At 57.3% G+C, this 26,369-nt stretch overlaps 12 protein-coding genes across 14 annotated transcripts; 6 read left to right on the top strand and 6 right to left on the bottom strand.

Annotated features, from left to right (window-relative positions):
* Positions 1-203: 203 nt before the first annotated feature.
* IUM83_08630 (Acidic fibroblast growth factor intracellular-binding protein) lies at positions 204-1,652 on the top strand (the record flags this gene model as incomplete). The annotated part of the gene is made up of 1 exon (XM_067933015.1): positions 204-1,652. The coding sequence occupies one exon, from the start codon at positions 204-206 to the stop codon at positions 1,650-1,652; it is 1,449 nt and encodes a 482-aa protein (XP_067794258.1).
* A 65-nt stretch (positions 1,653-1,717) lies between these two features.
* On the bottom strand, positions 1,718-4,112 carry IUM83_08631 (Ca2 /calmodulin-dependent protein kinase, EF-Hand protein superfamily; the record flags this gene model as incomplete). Of its 2 annotated transcripts, none has more annotated exons than XM_067933016.1 (9): positions 1,718-2,099; positions 2,171-2,233; positions 2,301-2,566; positions 2,644-2,769; positions 2,836-3,349; positions 3,426-3,581; positions 3,704-3,845; positions 3,918-4,012; positions 4,081-4,112. In XM_067933016.1, the coding sequence occupies 9 exons, from the start codon at positions 4,110-4,112 to the stop codon at positions 1,718-1,720; spliced, it is 1,776 nt and encodes a 591-aa protein (XP_067794050.1). The 2 variants fall into 2 exon arrangements, with proteins under 2 accessions (XP_067794050.1, XP_067794051.1); XM_067933017.1 differs by having other exon boundaries at positions 2,301-2,572.
* A 276-nt stretch (positions 4,113-4,388) lies between these two features.
* On the bottom strand, positions 4,389-5,123 carry IUM83_08632 (RxLR effector candidate protein; the record flags this gene model as incomplete). Its single annotated transcript, XM_067933018.1, has 2 exons — positions 4,389-4,431; positions 4,531-5,123. The coding sequence occupies 2 exons, from the start codon at positions 5,121-5,123 to the stop codon at positions 4,389-4,391; spliced, it is 636 nt and encodes a 211-aa protein (XP_067794079.1).
* Positions 5,124-5,339: 216 nt separating this feature from the next.
* On the top strand, positions 5,340-6,521 carry IUM83_08633 (Kinesin family member C1; the record flags this gene model as incomplete). Its single annotated transcript, XM_067933019.1, has 1 exon — positions 5,340-6,521. The coding sequence occupies one exon, from the start codon at positions 5,340-5,342 to the stop codon at positions 6,519-6,521; it is 1,182 nt and encodes a 393-aa protein (XP_067794202.1).
* Positions 6,522-6,694: 173 nt separating this feature from the next.
* Positions 6,695-7,587, bottom strand: IUM83_08634 (uncharacterized protein; the record flags this gene model as incomplete). Its single annotated transcript, XM_067933020.1, has 3 exons — positions 6,695-6,709; positions 6,793-7,429; positions 7,499-7,587. 3 exons carry the CDS (start codon positions 7,585-7,587, stop codon positions 6,695-6,697), a joined length of 741 nt encoding a protein of 246 aa, XP_067794080.1.
* Positions 7,588-9,303: 1,716 nt separating this feature from the next.
* Positions 9,304-10,833, top strand: IUM83_08635 (putative IQ and ubiquitin-like domain-containing protein; the record flags this gene model as incomplete). Its single annotated transcript, XM_067933021.1, has 1 exon — positions 9,304-10,833. The coding sequence occupies one exon, from the start codon at positions 9,304-9,306 to the stop codon at positions 10,831-10,833; it is 1,530 nt and encodes a 509-aa protein (XP_067794259.1).
* An 89-nt stretch (positions 10,834-10,922) lies between these two features.
* On the bottom strand, positions 10,923-13,364 carry IUM83_08636 (sedoheptulokinase-like protein; the record flags this gene model as incomplete). Its single annotated transcript, XM_067933022.1, has 7 exons — positions 10,923-11,073; positions 11,145-11,468; positions 11,536-11,683; positions 11,762-11,970; positions 12,043-12,371; positions 12,474-12,506; positions 12,597-13,364. The coding sequence occupies 7 exons, from the start codon at positions 13,362-13,364 to the stop codon at positions 10,923-10,925; spliced, it is 1,962 nt and encodes a 653-aa protein (XP_067794081.1).
* A 165-nt stretch (positions 13,365-13,529) lies between these two features.
* Positions 13,530-16,156, top strand: IUM83_08637 (putative sedoheptulokinase; the record flags this gene model as incomplete). The annotated part of the gene is made up of 4 exons (XM_067933023.1): positions 13,530-15,258; positions 15,327-15,495; positions 15,566-15,910; positions 15,985-16,156. 4 exons carry the CDS (start codon positions 13,530-13,532, stop codon positions 16,154-16,156), a joined length of 2,415 nt encoding a protein of 804 aa, XP_067794057.1.
* Positions 16,157-18,174: 2,018 nt separating this feature from the next.
* IUM83_08638 (cyclin-like protein) lies at positions 18,175-19,496 on the top strand (the record flags this gene model as incomplete). Of its 2 annotated transcripts, XM_067933025.1 has the most annotated exons (2): positions 18,175-18,871; positions 18,991-19,496. In XM_067933025.1, the coding sequence occupies 2 exons, from the start codon at positions 18,175-18,177 to the stop codon at positions 19,494-19,496; spliced, it is 1,203 nt and encodes a 400-aa protein (XP_067794267.1). The 2 variants fall into 2 exon arrangements, with proteins under 2 accessions (XP_067794267.1, XP_067794266.1); XM_067933024.1 differs by lacking the exon at positions 18,991-19,496 and having other exon boundaries at positions 18,175-18,990.
* A 1,861-nt stretch (positions 19,497-21,357) lies between these two features.
* On the bottom strand, positions 21,358-23,504 carry IUM83_08639 (Peroxisomal membrane anchor protein (peroxin); the record flags this gene model as incomplete). The annotated part of the gene is made up of 6 exons (XM_067933026.1): positions 21,358-22,074; positions 22,145-22,219; positions 22,300-22,365; positions 22,432-22,923; positions 23,000-23,344; positions 23,442-23,504. 6 exons carry the CDS (start codon positions 23,502-23,504, stop codon positions 21,358-21,360), a joined length of 1,758 nt encoding a protein of 585 aa, XP_067794082.1.
* A 231-nt stretch (positions 23,505-23,735) lies between these two features.
* Positions 23,736-24,792, top strand: IUM83_08640 (Ribosome production factor 1; the record flags this gene model as incomplete). The annotated part of the gene is made up of 2 exons (XM_067933027.1): positions 23,736-24,283; positions 24,366-24,792. The coding sequence occupies 2 exons, from the start codon at positions 23,736-23,738 to the stop codon at positions 24,790-24,792; spliced, it is 975 nt and encodes a 324-aa protein (XP_067794260.1).
* A 750-nt stretch (positions 24,793-25,542) lies between these two features.
* Positions 25,543-25,881, bottom strand: IUM83_08641 (cytochrome c; the record flags this gene model as incomplete). Its single annotated transcript, XM_067933028.1, has 1 exon — positions 25,543-25,881. One exon carries the CDS (start codon positions 25,879-25,881, stop codon positions 25,543-25,545), a length of 339 nt encoding a protein of 112 aa, XP_067794261.1.
* Positions 25,882-26,369: the final 488 nt, after the last annotated feature.

The following is a 26,369-nucleotide window of genomic DNA, read 5'->3' on the forward strand; positions in this document are numbered from 1 at the left end:
ATGGTCAAAGCTATCCGGCGATTGCCGCTGGAAACTGACGGACGATGACTCCACCTTTCCGGGTGCTGAACTAACAATCGAAATGGCCACTGGAAGACGATTGCGAAAATACAGCTAAAAACATAAATTACCAAAATTAAATTACCAAATCCACCATTCGCTTATGTACGGCCCCTAATGTCCTTGGATCCATCTCTTCGACCATGATGCGCGAGGTATTCGAGGCGTTCTTGACGGACCCGATCCGCGTGAACGAGGACGTGTTCGCGCTGTGGCTGGAGGGCCACAATGCAGGGGACGCGCTAGCTGCTCGCCTGCGCCTCCCGTCGGCTGTGCCCATGCCGTTCCTGGGCGGGGACGCGGCCGCCAAGCTGCGCGAGCTGCTCTGGCGCGACACCGTGGACCAGTATCGCCTCTACGACAAGCTGGAGCACTACCTGTCGCAGCCGAGTCTGTTCCGCTCGCAGCTGCTGTTCCAGATCCCGCCAGCGCAGCAGTACTACATGGTGGAGCGCTACTACTCGCGGGACGCCGACGTGGACCGCTGGCTGCTGGGCAAGAAGCTCTCCGGGCGGCTGGAGAAGGACCTGGACGACGTCGCTGAGCGCTCCGGACGCACGCTCAAAAGCTGTCGCCGGCAGCTGGAGAACCTGCGGCGGGTGTACGCGGCGGTGGAGGACCGCAACTTCCACGGACTGCCGTGCAGAGCCGTCAACGAGCTGTTCCTGCTGTCGGAGCAGCTCGCCAGCAAGTACGCGTGTCTGCTCTTCATCCTGCACACGAGGTTCCAGGTGCACCCGCAGCACCCAGTCACAGGCTTCCTCACGTGGCCCGACCTGCGCTTCTTCGCTGCGTTGCTCATGACGCACTGGCTACCGCAGCGGAAGACACTGTCGAAGCTGAAGTTCCCGAAAGGAGCCTCCACGAAGGACACAGACGAAGACGTGGTTGAGAACGGAGCTCAGATCGCTCTGCGATCGCCGAGTACGGGGGATTGGCCAGCGATCGGCTATTTGCAGGAGAAGTTGCAGCCGACTAGCGTACGGGAAACGGTGGGGCTGGATCTGAGTCATCCGTTGACGAACTGCCTGCGCGACCTCAAGGCGCACCTTATCAATGACAACGACGTACTCCGAGTGTATCGCGAAAAAATCATGGCTCGCCTGAGGTCGTCTGCTGCTGCTGAGGGGACACTCGGTGATAGTGTTCGCAGCCTGGGAGAACTCGAGATCAAGCTGTATCTAGTGGTGCATGGTTTTCTGACCATCGGTGCTGGGTTATCCCAACCAAAGGAGCTGCAACACCTGCTGGAACACTTGCTGACTCAAGTTGTGCGCGTATTGCACGACTGTGAGATAAGCAAACCACAGCTTAATGGCCTCTTCAGCGCGCTAATCGACGCGTTAGCCGAGCTTGATGTGTGGTACCTCAACGGCCAGGAAACCCGTGGATTATTACTTGCTAGCTGGGACCGCTTTATCAGCGTCTGTCGAGCTGTAGTGCTGACCGTCTACGATCGCTGCCACCCGTCGGCAATCATGGCGTACCAGCAAGCGATGATGGGTGACATAACGAGCGAGTTGGCAGCGTCATCATTAACGACGCATGCCGCTAATCGCGTGGCAATCGCCTTCGAGTCGCACACTGATTAATATGGTAGCTGTAAATCGAATGTCTTGCCTCGCACGCTATTTGCATGATAACACGACACTAGACGTTAATGAGTTTCGAATGGCGTGGTGGAGCTTGGTCGCGGAATTTGGATGCCTTTCCGTGCTGGCGAAAGAGCAACCCTCGGCCGCTGCTCCTCGATGCGCTGATGATACTGCTCCTGATGGCGTTGCAGAGTTTGTACTCGCCGTTCCTGGGCCAGAGTATAGGTATCCTGAAGTGGTTTTGTCTGAGTTTCATACCGCTCCATCTGAGCTCGCAAACGCTGCAGCCGCTTGGCATTCGCAGCATCCCGACGTTGTTTCTCTTCTTGACCGAGTGTCAAAGTCACTGTAGCTGTTGGAGCTGATCGAGAGGAGACCCCGCTCCCGTAGAGCTGTGCCTCCGTTGTGAACTGAGCCGAATCTGACTTTCCGTCTTGGTTACCGCTGCATTAAAAGATAAGTGCCGTGTAGTAGTTAGCATTGTGTATTGAGACCCGCAATACACTAATGCTTACCCGATGATTTCTTTAGTGCTGGCGAATGATGTCCGTCCACACCGTGTCGGAATTTTTGTGCGTCTATAGAATATGCGTCAGTCTGATTGCCGTAGTCGCGGTTAAATCACAAAGGGTACCCCACGCCTACCTCGTCAAGTGCGAGAAGTTAAACGTTCCCGCTGCACGTCGTCGTTGGCTACCATCCTTCGCTTGAGGCACAGACTCGTGCACTTGCTGCACTTCGATACATCCATCTACTTCACCGCCACCACGGCGGCTTCGTCTTCGGTTGGAAGCATCACCACCGCCGAAGACGTCGCAAAATTCCTTGAAACTAATCTCGCCATTTCCATCTGTGTCCACACGCGTGGCTAGGTGGAGAAACTCGCGCTCTGTCAGGCTTATTCCCAATTGCTGCAACTGAAAAAAAAATACAAAACCATTTGGTGAGGTGTACATTTTGACGCATCTTCAGCATGATAGCGTCGCACCCCGTGGCAAAGTTCTCTGTACGATAGGTTTCCGCTGTGATCGTTGTCAAAGGCCGCATACGCATCATGTAGCCGTGAAGAAAATGTCTGAAGCTTTCTCTGGAGTGTAGCTCTGAAGCCTGGGTCCTAGAATGTTGAGCAAAACGTTAGCGATACGTTAGTTATATCCAATTGACACACAAGAGCGCTTACATCCGTGCTGTGGGTGGTTTGCTGAGACGCTGCTGCTAAGCTGCGGAAAAAGTCTAACGGGTCCCTTTCGTCGATTTGCCGTTCTTGTTGTCTCTTTCGTCGTTGTTCCGCTAAATAGCTGTAGCGCTGTTCGTGCACAGGGCCATACACCAGACGCATAAACTCGTCGTAGAGCAGTCGGCCATCATGGTTCAGATCGTATGCATCGAAAAGTTTCATCAGCTGCGGCTTCGCAATTCGCAAGCCTTGCCTACGCAAATTACTCTCAATTTCCGCCATGGTGACACCGCCACTTTTATCAATATCCCAGTTGCGGAAGACCTGGTGAACCCTGCGCGTCTCGTACTTGGCACGCAGCAAGGAGAGCACGCAGTCCGCGTCAGACAGCTGTACTCCATCTTCTTCGACCCTTGAATTGCCTGTTCCCCGTATCTTGGAGGTAGAACTGCTGCAAGCCTCATTTAACTCTGGAAACCCGTAAACGAACCCACAGAAATCATCGTAGTTCAGGGACCTGACAGGCATACAACCAAGATACGGTTAATTGGTCGCTAATCCCTTGGTTGTTACAACAATCGCCTGCGACTTACGCTGCTGGCATCTTCAATACATGTTGAAGAATAGTATCTACTTTATTTCCACCAAGAGCTTGAGCGAAGCCCAGCCGCGTCAGCATATCTCGGAGTTCGTTCACACACAAGCAGCCATCCTTGTTCGTGTCCCACGTTAAGAAGGCTTGACGAACACTGCGTTTTTCACCATAGCGGTCTCGTAACAAGCGCCGCAAATCCTTCAATTCAGGAGGCTCTGGGGGCCTAGCAGTATGACTAGCAGGGGCTGTTGACGCCACCTTGACTGCCCATTGAACCTGAGAAGCTGGATCTGTTCCTGATGCAGAAACCGACGAAGAGTGCGGTGTAGGCTTCCGATATGATCCGGTGGCTCTGTTTTTTTCTTTACTGACAACAGGGGCAACAATGTCAACAACTTGGGGCTGAAGCTTTGGCAGGCTGCACGAAAGGAAGTAGCGTTATGAGGATCCAATCAGAGAAACCCACACCTATCGGGATATGTAACCTTACCTGCTGTCACTGTGCGGTTGCCGATCCGACTCCGCTGCAGCACAACCATTAACCTCACTGGACCGACATGAGTGTTCACTTGCACCGCGTGCACTCTTTTCCAGCAAACCACCACCGTAAGTTCAACGCATGATCACTTCAGCCCTGGTCTTGCCCACTGTACCTGAACTCGGCGCTTTGGTCGGCACCCAGCAAGCGAATCTCGAGTGCGCGAGGATTGCGGGCGCTTATCCGTAGCAGCCTCACTCTTCTTTTCGTGTTTGATTGCTTGGTTCGATTCAATTGGTAGAGTCAAAGCATTGTCGACGGCACTTCCCGGTGAGGCGCGCTTCGACGTTGAAGTGATGTCGGCGGGGACGCTACGCCCCGATCCCCATCCCAACGCGGCCGATGCATCAGCTGCAGCAGCTGAAGCGCCTGCGTTACTGTTGCCGTTCACATGCCGACGCTGCCTCATCGTGTCGGGCGCTGCTAACCAGCTCTTGATCCTCGTGATCCGCTGCAGCTCGTTGCGCTGGACAGATAGATGCCGAGCGTAATTATAAACCACGAACAACGGGGCAAATATAGAGGGTTCTCCTCCTTCTCCTGCTCTTCTATTACTCGCGACTACCTTGTCTCAGTGGCGCCCTCGCTCTTGTTCTCGCCGCTCGGGATGAAGCAGTGCAGCGCCATGGACGCCGAGCCGCACAGCAGCGCCGCCGCCAGCAGCGCGCGCGGCTGGCGCACCTCCTTGGTCAGGATGGCCATTCCGGCCGTAAAGCCCCCCACGAACGGGTTCAGCGGGTCGTTCTTGCCGCGCACCTTCTCCAGGCTGCAGCTCACGCCGCCGAAGATGCCCAGGAAGCCCGCGAAGCCCAGCGTGTTGCGCACGCTGAGGCGCCCCAGCCACCTCGCCGCCTCGCGCGCGACACTGGAGCCGGGGCGTGCAGCGACGCGCTGCTTCCACTCGGCGTCCGTGAGGCTGGCCAGGAAGTAGCCGTCCACGCCGATGGTCCAGGCCAGGCCGGCCCCCAGGCCTCGATACACCAGCAGCGCCGTGGTGGACACGCAGTCGGAGGACGACGTCTTGGAGCCCTCGGGCGGCGCGCTGAGCGCCTCTCGCCGGTCGAGGAGGCAGGACGCGCCCGCCACGGTCAGCAGGGGCAGCAGACCACCAATGGAGCCCACGCGCAGCGCCCGGGCCGCGCTCCTTCGCGCCGACATGCGTATCGAAATGACTGAGACACCAACGATAAAGCTCATGTACCGATAAAGTGGTACATATACAGAGTGATGGTCCTTCAGCATTTCAATTCCGCAAGACGGCGAGAGGAAGCGTGCGGCGCTTGACGCGGCGGTGGCACGGGAGCTGGCGGCGTTATGGCGGATCAAGTTGCAGGAGGAGAAGCACCAGATCGTCCTCTTTCGACTGATGTGTCGATGGATGCTGGTGGCCGCGTGGAAGGCGAGGAAATAGCTGCGGAAGCGCAGGAACGCGTCGAGTTGACTTCTGCAAGCGATAACGCGCAGCTACAGCGCTCTAACCAGTCCACAGGAGACGCGGATCCAGCTGCAGGTGGCGAGGAAGACGACAAGTTCGCTCTGCGGTTCTCGGCGGCGCAGCTGAAGGCGAAGATCGCCCAGGCCGAGTACGAAGCCAAGTTGGCGGCTAACGCGGAGCTGCTGGCGGCCAAGAAAGAGCTGGTGGAGCGTCGCTACGAAGTGGCAGACCGCGAGCGCGAGCGGGACAAGGTGGCAGCTCAGTGTGAAGCGCTGCAGAGGCGGCTGGACGCGGTGCTGCAGGAGCACAAGCAGACGCTGAGCGGCATGCGCGAGGACCTGCAGCTGGAGAAGCTTCTGGCGACGCTGGACGTGGAGAAGACCACGCGCCAGAAGCTGCAGGAAGCCTTCGAGAAGCAGCAGCAGGCGCTCTCGTTGGCGCAGGAGCGAGTGGAGAAGCTGGACGCGCAAGTGGCCAACTACCAGAAGACTGAGACGGTGCTGGCCCAGTCCGTCGCGCACTTGCAGCATCGCTTCGCAAGCAAGGACCAGCAGCGAGCTGCGTCAGTGGAGACTGTTCAACGCGAACTGGTAGAACAACACGAACAGGAGGTGGCGGCATTGCGCGAAGAGCTGGGTATTGCCCAGAGTACGGAGAAGCTGGCTCAAGAGCAGCTGCAAGAGCTGCAGAAGGAGCTGAAGGCACTGGGCAGCAACGCACAGCAAGCGGTGGCTTCGAAGGAATCGGTAGTGACCCGTGAGCACGAGCTCCAAGCAAAGATTCTCCAGTTGGAGACGGAGAAGGCTGTACTCCACAGCAAGGCCGAGCAGGTGCAGAAAGCGGATGCCCAGCTTCGCAGCCAAGTCCACGCTCAGAGCGAAGAGATTGCGACGCTGCGCCAAGAGAAGGAAGCGCTGCAGCGAGACAACAAAGAACTGGGTGAGATTGCCAGTGACCTCATGCAGATGGCTGAAAAGCAACACGCAGAGAACGTCAGACGCGGCATCAGCCCTGCAAGATCGACAGGTGACTCCGCCATTGGCACACCAGGCAGCACCCACGAAGAAGACGGCATCTTCCTGCAGAAACGCAAGAAGCGCCTACGCATGTCTCTCGGCTAAATTCGCTCCATGTTCTGTTAACAAGAGCAGCTAGGCTGAGGAGCGAGACCGTCAGCTTTCGTCTCACTCGACCCTCAAGCTTTGGACAACCAAACTACTGCCTCCATCGGTCTGCGTCGCGACTACAGAGCGCCGCAAATCCGGCTGGCTGATAAGTGAAGTAGTGATGGCGTCTACTTCCTTCCTTTCTACAGTACCCAAGCACAACCAGTCATCAGTGACGCCGTGCTTCGGCAGCTAGCACGTTCAGTAAGCGACGGTGAGATCGTACCTTTCGTTTCTTCTTGGACTTCTTGGTGGGAGTGACCTTCTTGGCAGGTTTGGGCTCCTTCGGCTTGTCCTCGCCGTCGTTATCTCCGTTGTCGTTGTCGTCCCCGTCGTTGTCGTTATCATTATCGTTATCGTCGTCGTTGTCATTGTCGTTGTCGTCATCGTTGTCGGCATCTTCTGCCTTGATCGATACGGACGTGAACGCGGACGCCATGACGCTGTCGTCCTCAGTCTCGGACGGCTTCTTCGGGGACGTCTTGGGCGACTTCTCCGTCTCCTGCGACTTGGGCGGGGACGTCTTGGGCGACTTCTCCGTCTCCTGTGGCTTGGGCGGCGACGTCTGCGCCGGCTCCACGACCGGAACTGCTGCCGGTTGCGGCGGGGTTGGTGCCTCCTCTGCAGGCTCTGGCTTCGGCGGGGACGGCGCTGGCGCTGGCTTGGGTGGGGAGGGGGCCTTGACCACCGGCGGCTTCTCGCTCAGCCCCAGCAGGTCGACGCTCTCCACCTTCTTCTTGGGCGGCTGCGGCTTGGCCGGCACCTTCGAGCTGGCGTCTCCGGCGGCGATGACGGCGGACGGCGACTTGTAGCTGCCGTTGGCGCCGTCCTTCTTGGCTAGATCCACCTCCACCGATTTCTCTCTGCACGGTAAGACACAGGGCTCCAGTCAGTCAGTCGGCGCGGACTAGGGCCCGCGTAACGGCACGCACACTCGCTTGTTGGCGCCGTTCCTGCCCTTGGGCAGCAGCGCCTCGCTGCCGTCGAAGCGGTCGTCCTCCTTGGAGTAGCAGCAGCCCATGACGGCGGTCTCCTAACAGCGGCTACGACAGCTAGGCGGCTCCAGTGCTGGTCCTGAGTCTCGCGCGTCCTTTCCGCTTGTGTGCGTCTTGGATCCGCTTGGCCTTCGCTGGACTAGCAAGCGACTGCCCAGGATTCTTTCTTTCGCGGTATCTTTCGTCTCTGCCTGATTCGACCGGAATCAGGTCGGTCGTTGAAGTTGTCGCCAGCTGGCATGTTCAAGCCGCAGCAGCGATGATGCTGCAGGAGGGCATGGCTATCGCTAACGTGTAGCGAGTTGCTAAGTAGCGTTCGTCTAGGTCAGCCGTTTATACTTGCTCTCATAGCCCCGACTGGTTATTGTAGCATGCATGTACTTATGTAGTCGGAGGCATTGTCACGTCGCGTTGCTGGACGATCGTCACGCAGCGGACCGGCAAATGGACGGCTAGAATCGCCTAGTGCGCTCTTGAAACAGTGTCGATTGACCACAGTTATCATGCGTGCTTCAGCTTGTTTCAAGCTTAATGCCTGCTGGTGACTACACCGCCACACAGCGCTAAACTGGGCCAACTAAGGTCTTTTAGTCCACCAGGAGTGAAGCAACGTGGGCCTCCTCGAGGTGTTGGTGTTGCGATGGGCAGGCAGGACACGTGGTCCGTGTGTGCCTTGGGATTTCCGCATAACATTAAAATAAGTCACTTTCTAGGCTTGCATCGATGCGAACCAGCACCTCCGACGGCGCAAGTGCCTGCAATGCGATGTCTCTGAGCTTGTGCGACGAAGTCAAAACCAGATTCAACAACGTCGGGTGTTCCGGCATCGTGCTCCTCCCCCTTTACTTGTTTGCCTCAAGTTATCACCCCTCAAGACAAAACCTTAGACGCCACAAATGAGCAGCGAAGACTACAGTATCGTGTGCGCTGTGTTCATTGCTACCGCGTTCTTCCTCGCTGGGGATGCCACCTCTGTTACCTTCTTTTGCTACCCTGAAAAAGCCAAAGAGGGGCCATCAAACCAGGAACTTATCGCTAAAAGGATGTCTTGGATCCCTTGGTTATTTTATTGGGTCTCTCTCAAGTCGGTTGTTCGAGATGACAGGTTTCGTCGATTACGATTGTGACAAGGATCCATGGGCTTCCGTTCCGGAAAGCCCTTGTAAGCTTGTGGGGTTCCTGGACTGCCGGAAGAAACGGTGTGTCTCCTCCACACGAACGGTCCATGACTGCTGTGACCGTAACACGTTGAAGAAGAGCGATGCCAATGATAATTAGAAGACGCTAACGAACGCTTTCGTTCGGGATTTCGTTGGTAGCAGGTTGGGGATACGACCAGCTTGTTGGATCTGGAGCAGTATTCGGACAATACGTGCTCTACAGGGTCTGCAACTACTGGTGGTACCGACCCCAACTCGAGATAAAGAGTGCGTAAGCAGCCGCTGTTCACCTTCACTAAGGTCATGGCTTAGACGACAACATCATGAAGACCGATGGTATTAAAGATGTCGCGAGCAAGCCTGTGGCTGTCGAGGACTCTACCGGTAATTTCCAGACTCTGGTAACATGCATGCTATACAGCTCACCGATTTCATTAACCACAATTGCATTGCACAGTTGCCTCTGAAAAAAAAAATTCAACTCTGCTCGGACTACCTGTCCCAGAACAGTAAAAGAGAAGCGACTGCCATTTCAAGAAGAGAAAAGAACGCCGCAAGACTGTCTGCAAGCTGCACGTCGGAATGATCGATCGCGCGGTGGTAGCAGCCTGCGTGCTGGTGCTACTTGCATTGTTTTCGCTGCCTGCGAGAATTTATGTTAACGTGAGTTCGTGCGGACACCGAGTGACCGAGTTGCTGGAGCACTTGCAGTCTGCCGATGCCGTCGTTGTTCTCCGCCCACTTGCCGGAGAGGAATGGAGCCTTTTCTCGGGCGACAAGCGGCTCCCACAGGCGCTTCAGATCGTTCAGCCTGATGCAGATTTCATGGCTGTAAACTTCGGGCAGCTCAATTTGCTGTCCGGAGACAAGGTCGTGGTTCGCAATCCCAACGGCTCGTTGTCTATCACTGTCACCCCTGCAAACGCCAGCGACATCGTTGAGGAAATTACGAGCAGCAAGCGTTCGCCGCATTCACTGTTGTTACGGACTCACCCGTTCTTGCTGAAAGGTGACACCGTCGTGGTCGAATACGTTCCCAGTATTATGACGCTAATGCTTCCAATGGTCCGAAGTCTGCGCGACAAGCCCGTCGTAATGATGGACTCGTACGCGTATATCAAGTACGACCCAAGGTGTGGAGTCTCAAATGCTGGGGTCGATACGGAAAGCACGGTCGGAGCTACTGATGAAGCCAAGGAAGCCATTTGCTACCGCAAGAGTCAGCCGAAAATGTACGCAAGAGCCCGCGCCGTAGCGCGATTGATGATCCGCACTGAGCCACACGAGACTTCAGTCGCGTCCGGGAAAGTAACCAGTTGGGCGTTTTGCACGGGCTGGCTTATAGGACGAGGAAATCACATGATCACCAACCACCACTGCGTGAAAAATGCTGCTGTAGTTGAGCGTGGCGCTGAGCCTTCCCGCTATGGGAAGGAGATACGCGGAGAATTCCTGCCTCGTGTCATCAGCCGAATTTGGCCCCACACGGCATCTTCACCGAACAAAACTGGTCATGTCGTGGAGGCAGTAGTCGGCTTCATGGCCGAAACCAAAACGTGCCGGGAGACGGGTTACATGGGCCAAAGAGTTGGCGTTGTGGAGGCCACCCGAGTCGAAGTGGTGACGGTCAACCCGGATCTGGACTACGCCCTACTGCGTGTGCTCCCGAACAATTCTGCTGAAGACCTGGGGCGACGATATGGATACTTGCGCCTTCGTACTTCTGGTCCCATTGACGGAGAAACCATCTACATTCCACAACACCCACGTGGTGAGCCTAAGGAAATCGCTGCAACGAAAGATGGGAAGCCCACGATAATTGAGGTGTCGATCGCGAGTTCGGGGGACTCCTCTCAGTATCTGCGTCGTGATAGCGAAACAAGCAACGTCCAACCAACCGTGTGGTACAATGCCGACACGGAGCCCGGATCGTCGGGTTCACCCGTGCTGAGTTATAAAGACAACACCGTCGTGGCGCTGCATCGCGCAGGATATTCCGAGACCGCGCAATCTGCGTCCACGGAGCTTTTCAATATGGGAGTGCGTATCGACTGCATCGCACGTGACCTTCAGCAACGCAATGTGCTGCCGCAAAACGCTCTGGTGTCGTGATCGTAGTGAGAATCTTGGCAGCAACATACCAAAGCGAACTAACGTTAGCTGAATCCATTTTAATGAAATTCCCTTTTCAGCGCTAAGCCTCATTTTTGTAGCAGTGACGGGATGAAGGCGACGCCCACAGCTGCATCCGCTGTGCTTTGGATCGACAGTTGAGACGGATGTGCTAATTTCTGTCCAAGGAAGTGCTGCAGAAGACTATTGCGCACCAAAGCTTGTCCGGTTCCAATCATCCTAGGAAACAAGTCACCACAGCATCAGGTCTTTATCTAGAATACGATACTCATTCGCGAATTGATACTCACGGTTGCTGGAGCAGGTCAGTACGCAGGTCCTCCGGCACCATCGAGAAAATATTGTCGACTAGACCGCGGCAAATAGCAGCGCTGATATCACCCAATGACCAGTTGCTGATGCGGAGTTGGTCAATGCTGCCTCGCACGTCAGGTGATGCCCACTCGCCATAGAGCGTTGGCGAGAACTTGAGATCGGTGTCTAGCTTCGTGCCACCCAGAGAAATCAAGCGTGCATACAATGCATCATCCGAAATGAGCTCAGCTGTCGGGTCGACTGCCAATTGCTGGCTCCACGCCTGGCACTGCTTTACAAACCACGCAAATATGTTGCCACTAGAGTTTACATATTTTTGGTTAGAGTTGTGTGCATGAATCCTTCGGCCATAGAAATATAACGTACCCAGACAAGGACCCTGCAACACCAAGGAACCAGTTTTCCGAAAGAAAGGGTCTAACTTCGAAGCTGAGCGAGCAGCTACCACTCAACTGTGCCGCGTCTTCCTCTGTCAAAACCATTGCCAATTGCGATGCCGAGCCAATGCTTAGCACTACCGACAAATGTGACGCATGTACATGCTGTTAGAGGATAGAAGTCTTCTTTTCCTCGCCTGCAATATAATACGTACCGGAAGTTCGCGAAAGGTTGAGATCGGCCGGGCCCCGAGTTTGTGCCATTGTGGTCATGACTGCGCACGGGTGATCACCCATGGCAAGATATACCGGTTTTCCGTGTGGGAGACCCAGTACCGCTGCAATGTCGGAACTCTGGCCAATAATTGCACCTGGAGCTTTCACTATTGGTAGCATGTGAGCAGGAAGACCGAGTGCCTGCACACTAGCGCATGCGTACAATACACGACTCAGATATACCACCCAAAACCAAGCCAGAGTGAGAGTACTGGCGTACGTGCGAGGGTTCCACGTCTTGGTGTTCATGTCGAAGCCACCCCAACTGAAGGCGTCCGTGACGTCCATGCAGTTCTGACCGGGAGCAGTGTGTCCGCAGAGTGCGAATGCAATGAAGTCTTGAATAGTCCCGCACGTGTCGAACCCGTCAATATCGCACGGCTGTCTCTCCGTCATATACGCGAACGTGGCGAGCCCGTAGCCAGATGCGATAGGAGATGACGCTGTACAGCCGCCAGCAGTCTCCATAGTAAACGACGTCGTATCGGTTGCTGCGTTGGCAAGTTGGATCTTTGCTCTCCATTCGGTCAACAGAGACGGCGTGCAGCGCTGATCCAAAAAAGTAATATACGTGCTCCACGGCCAGCTCTTCGCTGAGGCAGCCCCAGAGTCCCTTCTTCCAGATAGGAGCTCACAAATGGCCTGCCGCACCGAATTGCAGCGCCACCACACGATCCCATGCATCTACACATGCTCACAGCATACAGCGTCAGAACAGCAGGGTTCACTAAACGCAACTCGTCTCGACAAGTGCTAGCTAGCTCGCTCACTCACCACGCCACATATACCGATCGAGCGAATGCTCTGTCTCAACGGCGTCGGCAGAGCTTGCACGGCAGCAAGCACCGCCTGCAGGATGTTCGCCACGCTCTGCTCGCTCTCCAGCAAACTCGCGTCGTGCTGGATCGGCACACTGGACGTGGCCAGTATATTGCCTGTGGAGACGCACACCAGCGCGCACTTGACGTTCTTGAGTCCGATGTCGATGCCGAACATGCAGTCTCTCTTGGCCGTCTGCGCCCCGCCCTGCACCCCCGCCGCCGCCTCCTGACTCACTTGCACCGTGACCTCGGCAGCCCCCACCTTCCGCCTTTTGCTGGTACTGCCACCGCCACCAGCGCTGGACGTCGACGGTGCCAGCAGCTGGTTGCGGCTCTTGAAGCTGTAGATGTAGCCGTTCGACGCGTGGAAACCCGCGAGCCCCTGCTCCTGCGCGATGGCCCGGGCCTGCTCCTGCATCAGGCGGTCCGTGACGCTCTGGCCGCTCTCGCGCCGCGCATGCACCCACTGCAGCAGCGCCGCGTCCACCGCCACGTTGGGGCGGCGGCCGCTGCCGAGTTTGCGCTGGCGCCCGGGCCGCCGCGCGTCCAGCGCCACCGCCGCCTCCAGCTCCGCCTTGCTGCCCAGCCACTTGCGCACCATGGACGGCGTCACGCCGTGCCGCTGCGCCAGCGAGCGCACCGAGGGCGGCGCCGCGCTCTCCGTGAGCTCGCGCACGACGGACAGCTTGAACGCCACCGGGTAGCTCTTCCGCGTCGCCATCGAGAGGACACTCGGAGGACGTCGAGGTGGACGATACCGTCCCGCCCTCGATTATTAGACCTCCGCGTCGCTGATAGGTTGAAAGGACACCCATAATTTCTACCAATCATACGAGCGGTACATGTGCGTGCCCCATCGCCGACAGCACTCCCACTTGAAGCGAGCATGGAGGCGGCGTCTGCGGCGGCCGCCAGCGCGGGCATTCCTGCGTCTCCGGCGTTGAGCGTGGGTGCACGAGCTAGCGCGAGCGCCGCTCTTTCTGTCGGCGCGAACACGACGCCGATCGCCGCCTCAGAGGCCGCAGGAGCCGCGTCCGAAGCCAGCGTCGACTCGGCCGGACGCCGCCCCCAGCAGCGCGCCAACTACTCGGTGCGCAAGAAGCGCGAGCTCATCGCGCTGGCGCAGGTGGCGGGCGTGCGCGAGGTCTGCAGGATGGAGGGCGTGCCGCGCCGCACGCTGCGCCACTGGCTGGACGACGCCGACAAGATCAACAGCTTCGAAGGACCAGACTCGCGCAAGTCCATCGGCCGCTCGGGGCGCCGCGAGATCCTTCCCTTCGGGCGGGAGCTGACCACGTTCCTGGAGGAGGGACGGAGAGAGGGGAGGGAGGTGACGTCATCGCACATGATCGACTACATCCGCCAGAACCACGCGCAGTGGCTCGAGAGCTACTTGGCAGACAAGAAAAGCGCCGAGAGCGGGCAAGCGGCGCTCGCCAGACTCTGCCAGAGGTTCGTGGAGCGACACGGCTTCGCGCAGCCAGGTTCAAGCGCAGTGCGGCCCACTGCGAATACTACTACGACGAGTATGACGAGCTCCACCACCACGGCAGCAGCTAGCTCTAGCGAGCCCGTTGCACTCTCCGATGCGCCAGTGGCGCACACCAACATGCCTGTGACGCAACCTACTAGTGTACCTGTGGTCCACCCCACTGTGACCGCATCGCACTCGAATGCGTATGAATTTGAGCCGGAAATCGAAGAAGACACTCCATTGGTGTTTGGCCTGGACATCGGCACAACAGCCATCAAGTGCGTCGTGGTGAAAGCCGAGGGCGGACAGACCGTTGCCATGGCCAACGTGTCCCTTAGCGATGTGGCCGTCCCAAGAAGACCTGGCGAGGACTTCGTGGAGAATAAAATCGGAGTGCAGAATGTGGACCAGGTGCTGTTGGCAGTACAGCGCGCGGTGAACTTGCTGCCGGAAACGGCAAGGCGGCGGGTTACGTCGGTTGGTATCTGCGGTCAAATGCACGGAATCGTGTGGTGGTGTAGTCGAGCTGTGCACGAGGCAGCGGAGAGGTTGCTGGCAACGGGTGGAAATTGGGTCCGTGACGACGATGAGGATTCGTACGAGCCGGTGTGGAGCGAGCTTATAACGTGGCAGGATAAGCGCTGCACGCCTGCGTTCCTGGACAACTGCCGGCGAAAAATTGCTCGAACCAAGTCTACATCTAATGGTTCACCACCCAACCGTATTGCTGCTGGGTACGGCTTAGCCTCCTTCGCCTATACGCTGGAGAACTCTCCGCGCACGCTGGTTGGCATGGACGCTTGCGGAACGATCCACGATTTCGTGGCTTTTGTGCTGTGTGGTCACACGCTTCCGAGCGAAACTTTTATGGACACTACGGACGCTCACAGTTGGGGCGGTCTGAATTTGCAAACGCAGACTTGGGATCCCAGGGTTTTGCGCGCGCTTCGAATCCCATCGTCGATGCTCCCTGCTGTGAAGAAGCCCGGCTCGTGCATCGGTCACAGTTCTGCCGGTTATTCTGGGTTTGGGTTGCCCGAGAACAGGCCCGTGCACGTGCCGATGGGGGATCACCCGTGCTCCGTGTTGGCCGCTTTGGCGCAACGCCATTCTCACCCGAGCAGCGACTCAAATCTAACGCGTACGTTGCTCAAAGTATTGGTGGCTGTGCATATTATTGACCGTGATATCTGTTTGCTATACGTATAGTGGTAAACATCGGCACATCAGCGCAGATGGCCATGGTGCTCACGGGAGGAGATGTTGCAAAGCTTTCTTCCAACTCGGAGGACGCTGACGGACAGGACAACTCGAGCTTTGAAGTGCGGCCGTTCCTGTTTGAAGACCGCTTCCTGGGTGTTGCAGCCTCGCTCTCCGGGTTTGTTTTCTCAAGGACTACCATCTCTTGTTTATGCTGGATAGCTAACCGTATTACTTTGGTGTGGCAGCGGTAATACGTTCGCGTGGTTAGTGCATCAGTGGCAGCAGTGGGCCGAGGAAATGGGGCTCACCCCCGCTTACACCGATGGCAACGAAGAGCTGGCGGCGCAGCGTGAGGCTGAAGTTTATGCGCGTCTGATTGCACTGGGGCTTCAGCGGCAGGATACTGAGCTGACGTTTGTGCCAACGCTGAATGGCGAGCGCGCGGACCCCAATGCTACTGGCAGCATCTTAAATCTACGCATGAACAACTGGAGCATAGGCGATATCAGTGCCGCGCTGTCCCGCGGCCTCGTGGACAACCTGTTTGCCATGATCCCCCCGGAGCTGCAGCCGCTCGTATCTGTTCAACCGTACGTGTATATCGCGACGAGCTCGCTGTCTGGTACACGACTGCACACGTTCTCACAGTTTCTTGCTGCTGCAGGTTGATCGGCACGGGCAACGCCCTGGTACGCAACGAGCTGCTACAGCGCTTCCTGTTACGGCGCCTGGCTCAGCCCTCGCAGCTGCAGTTGCAGACAGCCGCAGACGCCGCCGTGGGCGCGGCGCTTACTCCGTCGATGCTAGGCGGACCACCCGTCGTGCTAAATGTGTAGTGCGTTAATTTTTCCGGTGGGGTTATCTGCTGGGCAGACCGCAAACGGCAACTTGACCATTGTTGAAGCGGTTTCAAGTTGAAGTGAGACTCTTCGTGTATCCATGTCCTTCGCGCAACCTTCGCGTTACACCAACGACACGACGACGCGATCATCCAATCAACAATTGACACGTGCCCAGAAAATTCCTGTGAACCAAAGCCTGCTCTATGCACGCTGAACCCTAAGCACCAAAAGCTGGTCAAAATGAATTGCATTTTGAATTGGGACCAAACGCTGACGATTTGGTCACTTCAAGCTGCCGTTGCGTTACCGTTTTGCTACAGAGCTGCGCAGACACTCCCCACTGCCTTGGGCCATGCCTCGACTTTCCATTGCTTGATAGTAGCTCTAGCATCAGCCAATGGCCAAGTGGTGTTCATTCCAGCGAGCTGACCCAGTAGAACGCGTTGTCTATCTTGCCAGTTGCCGCTGGACAATCGTCGCCAGATGCCCTTCGAGCTGTCCGTTCTTGAAGAACTTCTTCAGCTTTACAACAGCCTCGTTCGTCAAAAACGAAATGGCACAATGCTGCTAGCACTATCTCGCGGCGATAGTGGCTTTGTATCTTGCTCGCTAGACGTGCGCACGGGTACAATTCAACTAGTCGCATGTGGGTGGATGTGTGCATGGTCACGGTCCACCCTCAAATTAGATCCGACTACTGCTTTACTGCAGCTACCTAGATCGTTTGATGAGATGTGGAAGTAGCAGCCTACTGAGGCCAACGTTTCGAAGCCTTTCCGAAGAAAACTTTGGATGAATCACGAGCCTATTGTAGGGAGCTCGGTCATCAAAGCGTATGGTGCGCATCGCCGGAGTAGCGCGTCATCGTAGAGCTCGTGTTAGGAGCATGGCGCCAATACTGTGTTTGGTCTGTTTCCGTAGGCTTTACAAGACAGAGTAGTTCTGAAAGATGATCAGGGCCCAGCACCTTGGCGACCGGTATAGCGCTGCTCGTTATCGAGCGGCCTGATTACTCGAAAAACAACGATGCCCTGCTCAAAGATGCTCCTTCATCCTATCAGAAATCAGTATCCTATCGCGCTGGCGGTGTTGGGGGTAAGCTTGTTAGAACGTGTCGACGCACACGTCTGCATGCGGCAGTTCTTGCTGTCGGCAGCCCACACACGCAGCAAAGGCAAAGGACTCCAGCACCCTGCTCAAATTGACCTGCTCAATTTGAGCAGTGAGCAGGGCTCAATCCTGGGACGCTTTTATTTTGGTCTGGTCCAATTTGGGCGCTTTGAATCGCACGTTGGAGCCAGAAAATAGCCTGGCGTGCGTTTCCCGCGCACAGAAATCTAGAACGTTCTCTGCCCCGTGGGACGGGTGAAACATAACTTCTGTATGGCGGGAAGCATGGCGACCCATCGCAGACCTCGGTGACCTCCGTCCCGAGAGCCGTTAAAATCGTCGCATACAAACATCAAGAGGTCGGCGTGGGAAGGCGCTCTGGCCACTCGTTTCGCAATTCATTTGCAATTCTTTTGCAATTCTTTCCGGCAAGACGCGAAGAAAAGCCGCGTGGCGGCAGGGGGAGAACTCAAGAACCGCGCGCTTGGAGAAGAGCGCGCACGCCCACGAGCAGGAGAGCGACTTGAGGGACCAGGAGCCTCGCTAGCAGCACCCGCAGCGGCACCGGAGGCACAGCAGGGAAGGCAGGACAGGTCAGAGCGTTCGGCTGCCCCACGGAACCACTCGCAGCGCCCTCGTCGCCACCGGACGAGCGCTTTCAGGCCCTTTGCAGCGGCCCGTTCCCGTCTTATCGCGCGCGCTTGTTCTCAAGCGTCGACCGTCTTCGGTGGAGATCATTTCTAGCAGGTAAGCGCTGTCTGGCTTCCTCCCGCTTCTGCTTCGGCGCGGCGTACTGACGGTCGTGTGTGCCCGCAGTTCCACTGCTTAAAGCCCATACACAACCACCCACACACTGCATTTACACCCACCCACCCCAGTCACAACACCCACACACAGCCATGATGGCCATGACGGGCGATTGGATCTTCACGGAACAGGAGCTGAGGGCCACCCCGTCCCAGCGGGACGGCATGAAGTACGCGGACGAGCTGGTGCTCCGCCGTAAGGCGTGCGACTTCATCGAGAAGATGGCCAAGGCCCTGGACCTGCCCAAGCTCGCGCAGATCAGCGCAGACAACTACCTCCACCGCTTCTACATGCGGCAGTCTATCGTACGGTACGACAAGTTCTTGGTCGCAGCAGCGTGCGTGCTGCTCGGCTCCAAGGCCGAGGAAAGCCCCAAGAAGATCGGCTACGTCGCCAGGGAGTACATTGCCGTCCGCAAGGTCGTGGAGAAGGACCAGGTGTTCGCCATCCAGAAGCACGACCCGCAGGTCATTGCCGGCAAGATCATCTCGATGGAGGGCGTGGTACTGCACAACCTGGCGTACGAGCTGACGCTCTCGCACCCGTACAAGTACATCAATGAGAAGGTGGACAAGGTGGTACGTCTGCAGCATCTGACGGAGCTGGAGGCCAAGACCCAGAGCAGCAAGATCAAGCAGGTGGCGTGGTCATTCTTGAACGACAGCGCCTACACGGTGGCGTGTTTGCGACTGGAGTCGGTGGATCTGGCGGCTGGCGCGGTGTACCTGGCGGGACTCTACGAGAGCTACGTGCCAGAGGACCTGTGTACACCCAGCGGATTGCCGTGGTGGAGTGCGTTGGCAACGCCCCTCCATACCTTGCAAGGTATTGCCATGCTTGTGGACTCTGTTCTCTTGTCGTGGGTGCTGGCAATGTTTAAAGAAAGCTGTGTTCTCCTCCCGTTTGTCTAGATGCGGCTCGCTACTTGCTCAAAGCCTACACGGCACCGTACATCAAAACGAACGTGCTCGCGGCGGGACTGTCGAAGTTAGTCTATATGTTCCACCCGCCCAAGTCGGTCGAGAGCCCCGCGTCGTTCGTAGAGATGGACGTCGTGGAGCAAGAGCACTCGTCGCCCATGACGGTGTCGTCGCCGATGGACTCCGCTGCATGCGTGACGTCTCCGGAGTGCGGCAGTAGCCAAGGCCGGTCACCGTACGACCACGACTTCGACCACGATGTCAAGTCGCATGCCAAGGATGGTGAAGAGAGCCCCCGCGAGACGGCGCAGGTTCCTGCGACGCCCGCGTCGCTGCTGGACAGCTTCCCTATTGCCAACGATAGTTCAAGTGCTGACAAGTTGTTGGGAAGCACTGCAGCGGCGCGAGCGGCGAGCAACGGGAGACTGTCGCGCAAACGCGGTAAGGACGCCGAAAACACGTTTTGTTCTGGAAAGAAGTTTAAGTACTGCTTGTAAGCGGCTGCGACGCGAGAGTGAGCGACAGCGCTCCCCTCGACGGGCGCGCCACTAGCAGCCAAGCACCAACGAGCCAGGAGCCTGACACGGCGAGTTCACCGGGCGACATGGGCTTGCAGCGGCGCGCGCGCCCTCGTCGCCTCCCAGCAGCACTCCACTCTCCGCAGGCAGCACCGCTCATGATGCCGCGCCATCAGTTTAGAAAAAGTAGAAAAGCGCTAAAAACTCAGACAATAAAAAACATATTTATACCAGCACCCACGCACACACCAACCTCCATGCACTCCGCCGTCGCCTTCCTCCGTGTCCGTGACCAAGCCTCGGGTGTCCAAGTCTTGATTGCTGCTTGGTGCAGTCAAGCTGCATTATCAGCCACCCGACAGCTGGCGACTCCACTGGATCTGCTCGAGCGCGAGTGAACCTTCAGCGAAAAGCAGATCGAGTGTAAGGCCGCATGCGGCGAGACAAAGGAGACTGCAGCTCTTCCATTGCCCCGTCGACGCAGCTCTCAAACACTCGCTCGCTCTTGCGCCCCCAGGTCTCTCCACGCCGCCAGCAGACCCGATCCACCGATAGACTGGCTCTTCCACCTCGAGGATCAAGGCAGAAGACGCTTGTCAAGCCGGCGGAGAGTGCACCATGTCGTCAGGCCACTTCACTTCCAAGGTCGGCAGCACGGCGGACACGGACGAAGACGGCGACAGACTGCGCAGGGTCGAGCTGCACACACACATGGACACGGGAAGCAGGTGAGATATCCACGCGAGAGAACAGCTCCGAGTCGACGGCCCACGCAAAGCGAAGCAGCGCGTGACGCCATGACCGCAATCTTACCTCAGTGGTCACTGCCCGTCACTTCCCGGGGCGGCTTGGGGATCCGCCAGCCTACCCAAGACAGTCACTTGCCCCCCACGAGGCAAACTGGAAACTGCGCCCGTCGTTCTGCACATATTTTTGGCCGCAGGACGAAGAAGCGAAGTGCTCTCGCCGGATAAGCGCCGCTTATCCGGCGGGTCCCCCGTTTAACGTGATCGCGGCTGGATGCATCGACTTTGAAGTTGCGCTGGTCATTGGCTGAAATGCATCATCGTGCCGTGGATTGGCCGAAATCAGGAGCAGCGTCGTGCGACAAACGCGCAGTTTTGTGAACCCAAGGCCGGAACTGGCCTCATTTCCCCAAAAGTCCTTGAATGTCGTGTCTCGCCATACTGGGGCCGGCTGTATCCAACGACCGGGCAAGACTTTCGAGTCTCTTCCCGAGAGAAACGGCACACTGTACCGCTTGTTGAAGCAAGGAATCCGCTGTGGTGCTCCCATCGATCAAGCGGGCGTGTGATCTGCCTAGGTCGTGGCGTCGAGCTCCGGACCATCCGCTGCCTGTTCGCCGCCGTCGTCTGACTGCCGCGGGTGGACGGACGAGCTCCATGGCGCTCATTTGAGCACATCGACGACCGGGCCGCGCCTGATTCCTGTCGCCTCACGCTGACGGACCGACTGGCCACCTGTCCACGCCTAGTTGAAGCTCGAGTGTCGAGGCGTTCAGCCGCGGCGGGGATTGTGAGCGCATCGATTGCAGTTCGCCGGCGGCAGAGCCCGAGGCGAGAAATATTCAAAGTTTGCAACGAAGTCGCTTGTCTGTTAGCTGCGCGCTGCAGGCCGAGAACACCGTTACCGCTGCAGCGTGCGACGGAAGAGAACGCTGGGTGTGCGCAGTCGCCTTTATGGCTGCCGCGCCGCTATAGTGCTTCTTTTCCTGCGACTGGTTACTTCGCGCAAGTTCAACGTCCGAATTAGGGGCAAGACACCACTACACTCCTTTCGCCAAAGCGTTACCGCTGCTATCAGTAGTTGTCGATCTACACTATGCCTTGACCTTTTCCCACGGCTTAGTGGCGGCCGCCTCGCCAGCCTGCATCTGCTGGCTCAGTAGCGCGTTCGAGTCTACGGACAGCTTGTCCTCGATGTCGCGGATGCCCGGCACCGTCTCGCCCTTCTGAATGAGGTCCATCACCTCCTTAAACGACTCCGGGTACGACGGCCCGCCTGCCATCACCGTCGGAGAGATCGACTTTGTCACCGGCACGGGCATCTTTTCCTCCTCGTCATCTGCTGCTGCCGAAAGCGCCTTCGCCACGCCGCTATCACTGTTGGAGATGTTACTGACGCTGGTCTGCTGCTCCAGGCGAGCCATGAATGCATCGAGGCTCGTGGAGGCAGGTCCTGAAGACGTGCTGCTGTTGTCGCCGACCAATCTTTTGCCCGCTGACACTGCCGAACTCTTCTTCTCAATGGCCTTGGTCGTCGTAGTCACGGTGGTGGTCGTTGACGAAGTGCCATCTTGCTTCTTCTTGTCCTGCTGCGCAAAGAATTCTTCGAGGCTAGTATGCGCAATTTCCTCAAGCGACAGGTTTGAGGACGACTTCGGGTTGGTGAGAGACTGCAGGGCCTTCAGTAGCGCGCGCAAAATGGCGATATTTTCATCGAAGGCGCCTGTCGTCTTGCTCGCCGTGTGCCACTTCCACTCCATGTTAAGGCCCGCTGTCTCGAAACCAATGGACTTGAGCAGCTCCTCGTGGTGCTGCAAGCAGACAACGTGTCAGTTAAATCAGTTTAGAGGTTTAGCACTTGTAGTAACCATCGAGCGCTACCTTGAGAGGCTCAATCTTTTGCTTGAAGTTCGCGTTACCCGGGGAAATGCGGCGATAGCGAGGAACATCCGGATTCTGCAAGTGATCATTTGGAAACGTTTAGCGAAATTGCTGCTAACGACAAGGTAATACACGTGTGTCGTGCGATGCCTCACCTCGACAAGGTTCTTGACGTACATACTGAGAATACCCGCTGCAAGTTTGAGTTGTTCCAGCGAGTTCTGCGTCGAAAAGCCGGTCAAAACTTTAGCCAACATTTCTCAAAGGCGTCAGTAGCGATAGCTTACCTCAGTTCGGAGCATTTTCAATGCGTTCTCCATTCGCTCGGCCTTAGACACCACCTTTGGAACGTGCGCAGATGGCTGCGGGCTAACCGACGTTGATGACGACACGGTTGTTTTGCTTGAAACACTACTTTTCTTCAAGTTCTCGCTGGCCTCCTTTGCCGACTCATTCGCGTCAGAATCGCCGGCACTTTCCGTCTTCTTGGACAGCAAGAGCGCTTTCAGCGTGGAAATTTCAGCCTTCAGTTCCGCGATAGACTGTGCGTTGCTCTGCTCAGCGAGGGAGCTAGAGATTTGGGCAGTCAGCAACGTCTTGCTCTGCATATCGCGCTCCTTCTCATCCAACGAAGAGCTCAACTTGGCCAACTCCGCCGTCTGCTTCTGGATAGCGGAAGCCACACTCGTAAGCTCCGCCAGCAACGCCTCGTCCTTCTTGGCCTCCTGCTCCTTTTCCTCCTGGATCTTCGCAGCCTCCAGCAGAGGCGGCATCGGTCGCTGCACAAATACACATCGCCACAATGGTTAGAACTTCTTTTCTACACATTGTCAGGCTCCCTATTAGCCGCCATACCAGCCACGGAATGTAACCCGACTGCACCGCGTAGTTCCACAGAAACGTGAGGATGGAGGCCGCGCCGACCAGCGACGAGAGCGTCCACAACACTCGAACGTAGGGCGGATACCGCGCACGATGCTGCATCATCTGCATTGGCGCAGCCGCAGTCATCATCATCGGGGCGGCAGTCGTCAGCTGCTGCTGCATCGACTGCGCTACCGGCAGAGTCGCCGCCGTTGTCGCTACTGCTGCAGAGGTGGACGCGCCGCCGTTCTGGTGGCGCTCGATGGCCTCCTGGATCTCCTCCTTGGTCATGCCCTTGCCTTCCAGGAACGACACGCGCTCCGACAGCGGCGTGGTCTGCACATAGGTGGACGAGTAAGCGATTGCGAGGCGACCGTAGCGAATCAGAGGGACGCGATCCCAGCGCGAGACAGAGGAGACTGCGGCCACGCACCTGGACGTTCGGGTGCTGCAGGAACTTGAGCCCGTTCTCCACCATTTCCTCGCGCATGACCATCGCTGCGAGCTGCCGAGCCAACTTGAATCTGCCGGAATGACCACGTTGACGCAATGTCCGCCGTGCAGATTGTGTGCGCCACACTAACTTCCGGCATCTGATTCTACAGGTTATCAGAAAGTCGATTCTGTGTGTCGCACACAAGCTGACTTGGCTGGCTGACAGTCTCCATTTCAATTGCTGCACTCTGCTCACCTAGTGCTGTCGAGCTCCGTGCACGTTGCGAGCAAGATGGCGCCTCCGAGCAAGCGAGCCAAGAAGGAAGAGGGTGCGGCCGACGCGGACGGCGCCGAGCCCGCGTTCCAGATGCGCAACCCGTCGCATATCAAGAACAAGATGAAGCGCCAGCTCGTGATGCAGAAGTACCGCAAGGAGAAGAAGGAGGCGAAGAAGGCGGCGCAGCTGAAGCGCCGCCGCGAGGCGGAGGAGATGGGCGAGGAAGCGCCGCCCAAGATGGAGCCGCGCACTATCGACAACACCCGTGAGAAGGAGGTCACGATGGTTAGCAGCGAAGGCGACGAGGAGATTGAGGCCGATGAGCGCGACGACGAGTTCGCCAGTATCTTCGCCAACGAGGAGACGCCCAAGCTCATGATCACCACGCGACCGTTCCCGTCGGGTGAGCTGTACCACTTCATCAAGGACCTCATGGACTTGCTGCCCAACTCGTTCTACTACAAGCGCGGCACGTTCGACATCAAGGAGATCGTGCAGTTTGCCACCAACAAGAAGTTCACGCACCTTGTCGTGCTCTCGGAGAAGAGCAAGATCTGCAATGGGTACGTTGTCGATTGGTTGAGCACACGGTGTGTTGTACATGATTGGCTTACTTGTGCTATTGTTGATGTGCCAATTTTGCAGCATGCTTGTGAGCCGCCTGCCGGAGGGTCCGACGGCGTTCTTCAAGGTGTCCAACGTGAAGCTTACATCCAGCATCAAGGAGCGTGGTCGACGCACGAACCACCAGCCGGAACTGATTCTCAACAACTTCTCGACGCGTCTGGGTCATCGCGTGGGCCGCTTTCTCGGCTCGCTGTTCGAGCATCAGCCGGAGTTTGAGGGCCACCAGGTCGTGACGTTCCACAACCAGCGTGACTTTATCTTCGTACGACACCACCGCTACACGTTCGAGAACGAGAAAAAAGCGCGTCTGCAGGAGATCGGCCCGCGCTTCACGATGAAGCTGAGGTGGTTGCAGCAGGGCACGTTCGACACCAAGTTTGGCGAGTACGAGTGGATCCACAAACAGCACCAGCTCGACACGTCTCGCCGGAAATTCCACCTCTAAGCAGTCTGCACCATCCATTTACTCAATCGACAAAACGTTCAACCACAACATCATAGACTCTCTTACGTTGCATTGCCGCCGCACCCCAGCAGATTAAAGTGCTGCTTCACTATGAAGCGATTTGGTGGTGCTGACACCGTTCGATACGAGTTTAAAACACACAGAACACCTGGTGATTTGCAACGTCGACGCGCGATCCAATCCTTCCCGACCGTCCGTTTCGAGGGAGCTCCAGCTTGCCATGCACGTCGTTCGCGCAAGTGGTGCCAGCAAGCACCCGTGCCAATAACATGTCAATCTGGACGCTGCAATGGATTCTAAGAGACCGTAGTAGGCTTCGCTGGGGACGGTGAGGGCGGCGTGTCCTACCTCCTCTGAGCTGGCCGCACGTCTACGCGGCATATCGCATCTTCCTTCTCTAGCTTCCCTCCAGAAGCTTGGCGTAGTTTCTCGCCTCAAGCACTATCAGCGGGCGCTTGGAGCTGTGGCCTTGGTCGATAGTAGATCCCAAGGCGCAAGAAGACTCGGGGTAATGCGCAAAGAAGATAATTCTTTTCAGCGGTTTAAAATATAATCTAGGGTGCCACGTGCCTTGGGAGCCCGTCTTCAGTCTCGCTCGCACGCCCACGCCGTGCCTGATGGCACGACGAGGCGTGTTCTCGCTCGGCGCACATGGCGATCCTCGCGGTGCTGCCAGTCTGCGACGTCTGCTACCCCCGACGAAGCGGCCCACGCGTTGACGCGTCACGCTTACTCGTTGGTGGCCTCCATCAGGTAAGCGATCAGGTCGCGGCGCTCCTGCGGCTTCTTCAGGCCGGCGAACACCATCTTGGTGCCCTTGATGTACTTCTTGGGGGCCAGGAGGTACTCGAACAGGGTCTCGTCAGTCCAGACGACGCCCGAGTTCTTGTTGGCAGCCGAGTACGAGTAGCCGTCGGCCTGGCCTGACTGGCGGTTGATCATGCCCGAGAGGTTGGGGCCCTGCTTGTGGGCGCCGCCCGCGTTGGTGGTGTGGCACTGCGCGCACTTGGTCTTGAAGATCTTGGCGCCCTTGGCAGCGTCTCCCTTTCCGCCGGCAACGTCAGCCATTGTTCTCGAGTAGAGGGGGTGGGGTGGTTCTGGTGGTGCTTGTGACGCGGAAGCGGCCTTTTTCAAAGTGCGTCGCCCGAAGCTGCGGTCACCGCTCGCCGTCCATAAAACCTCGTATTCGAGGTTAAAAGCCAACGTGAGGACGCGAAACGACCGTAACCGCCTGAATCGCGCCAGCCAATCAGCGCCCGCGAATAGGTTTAAAACACTGCTTGTTTCAGCCCACTTCGGCTCTGCGACGGCGCGCAGTCAGGCAGCCTTGAAGTGCGCTCGTCCCCGTCTTCGGCGCTGGACGCGCGCCGGTCTGCTATTCCGAGACTCAGACACTTGCGATAGCAAAGCAGCCACTTCGACACTCACTCGCACCGCCCTTTAGGCCGCCGCGCCCCCGCTGAGGTGAGTTTGAGCTGAGCCAGCATGATCCTGTCGATGACGCATCGTCACCGTTTTTAATGGGTCAGTCGCCCGGCTCTGCACTTCAGAACGAG

Source organism: Phytophthora cinnamomi (assembly GCF_018691715.1).
Source record: "Phytophthora cinnamomi strain GKB4 chromosome Unknown Contig26, whole genome shotgun sequence".
Classification (NCBI taxonomy): domain Eukaryota; phylum Oomycota; class Peronosporomycetes; order Peronosporales; family Peronosporaceae; genus Phytophthora; species Phytophthora cinnamomi.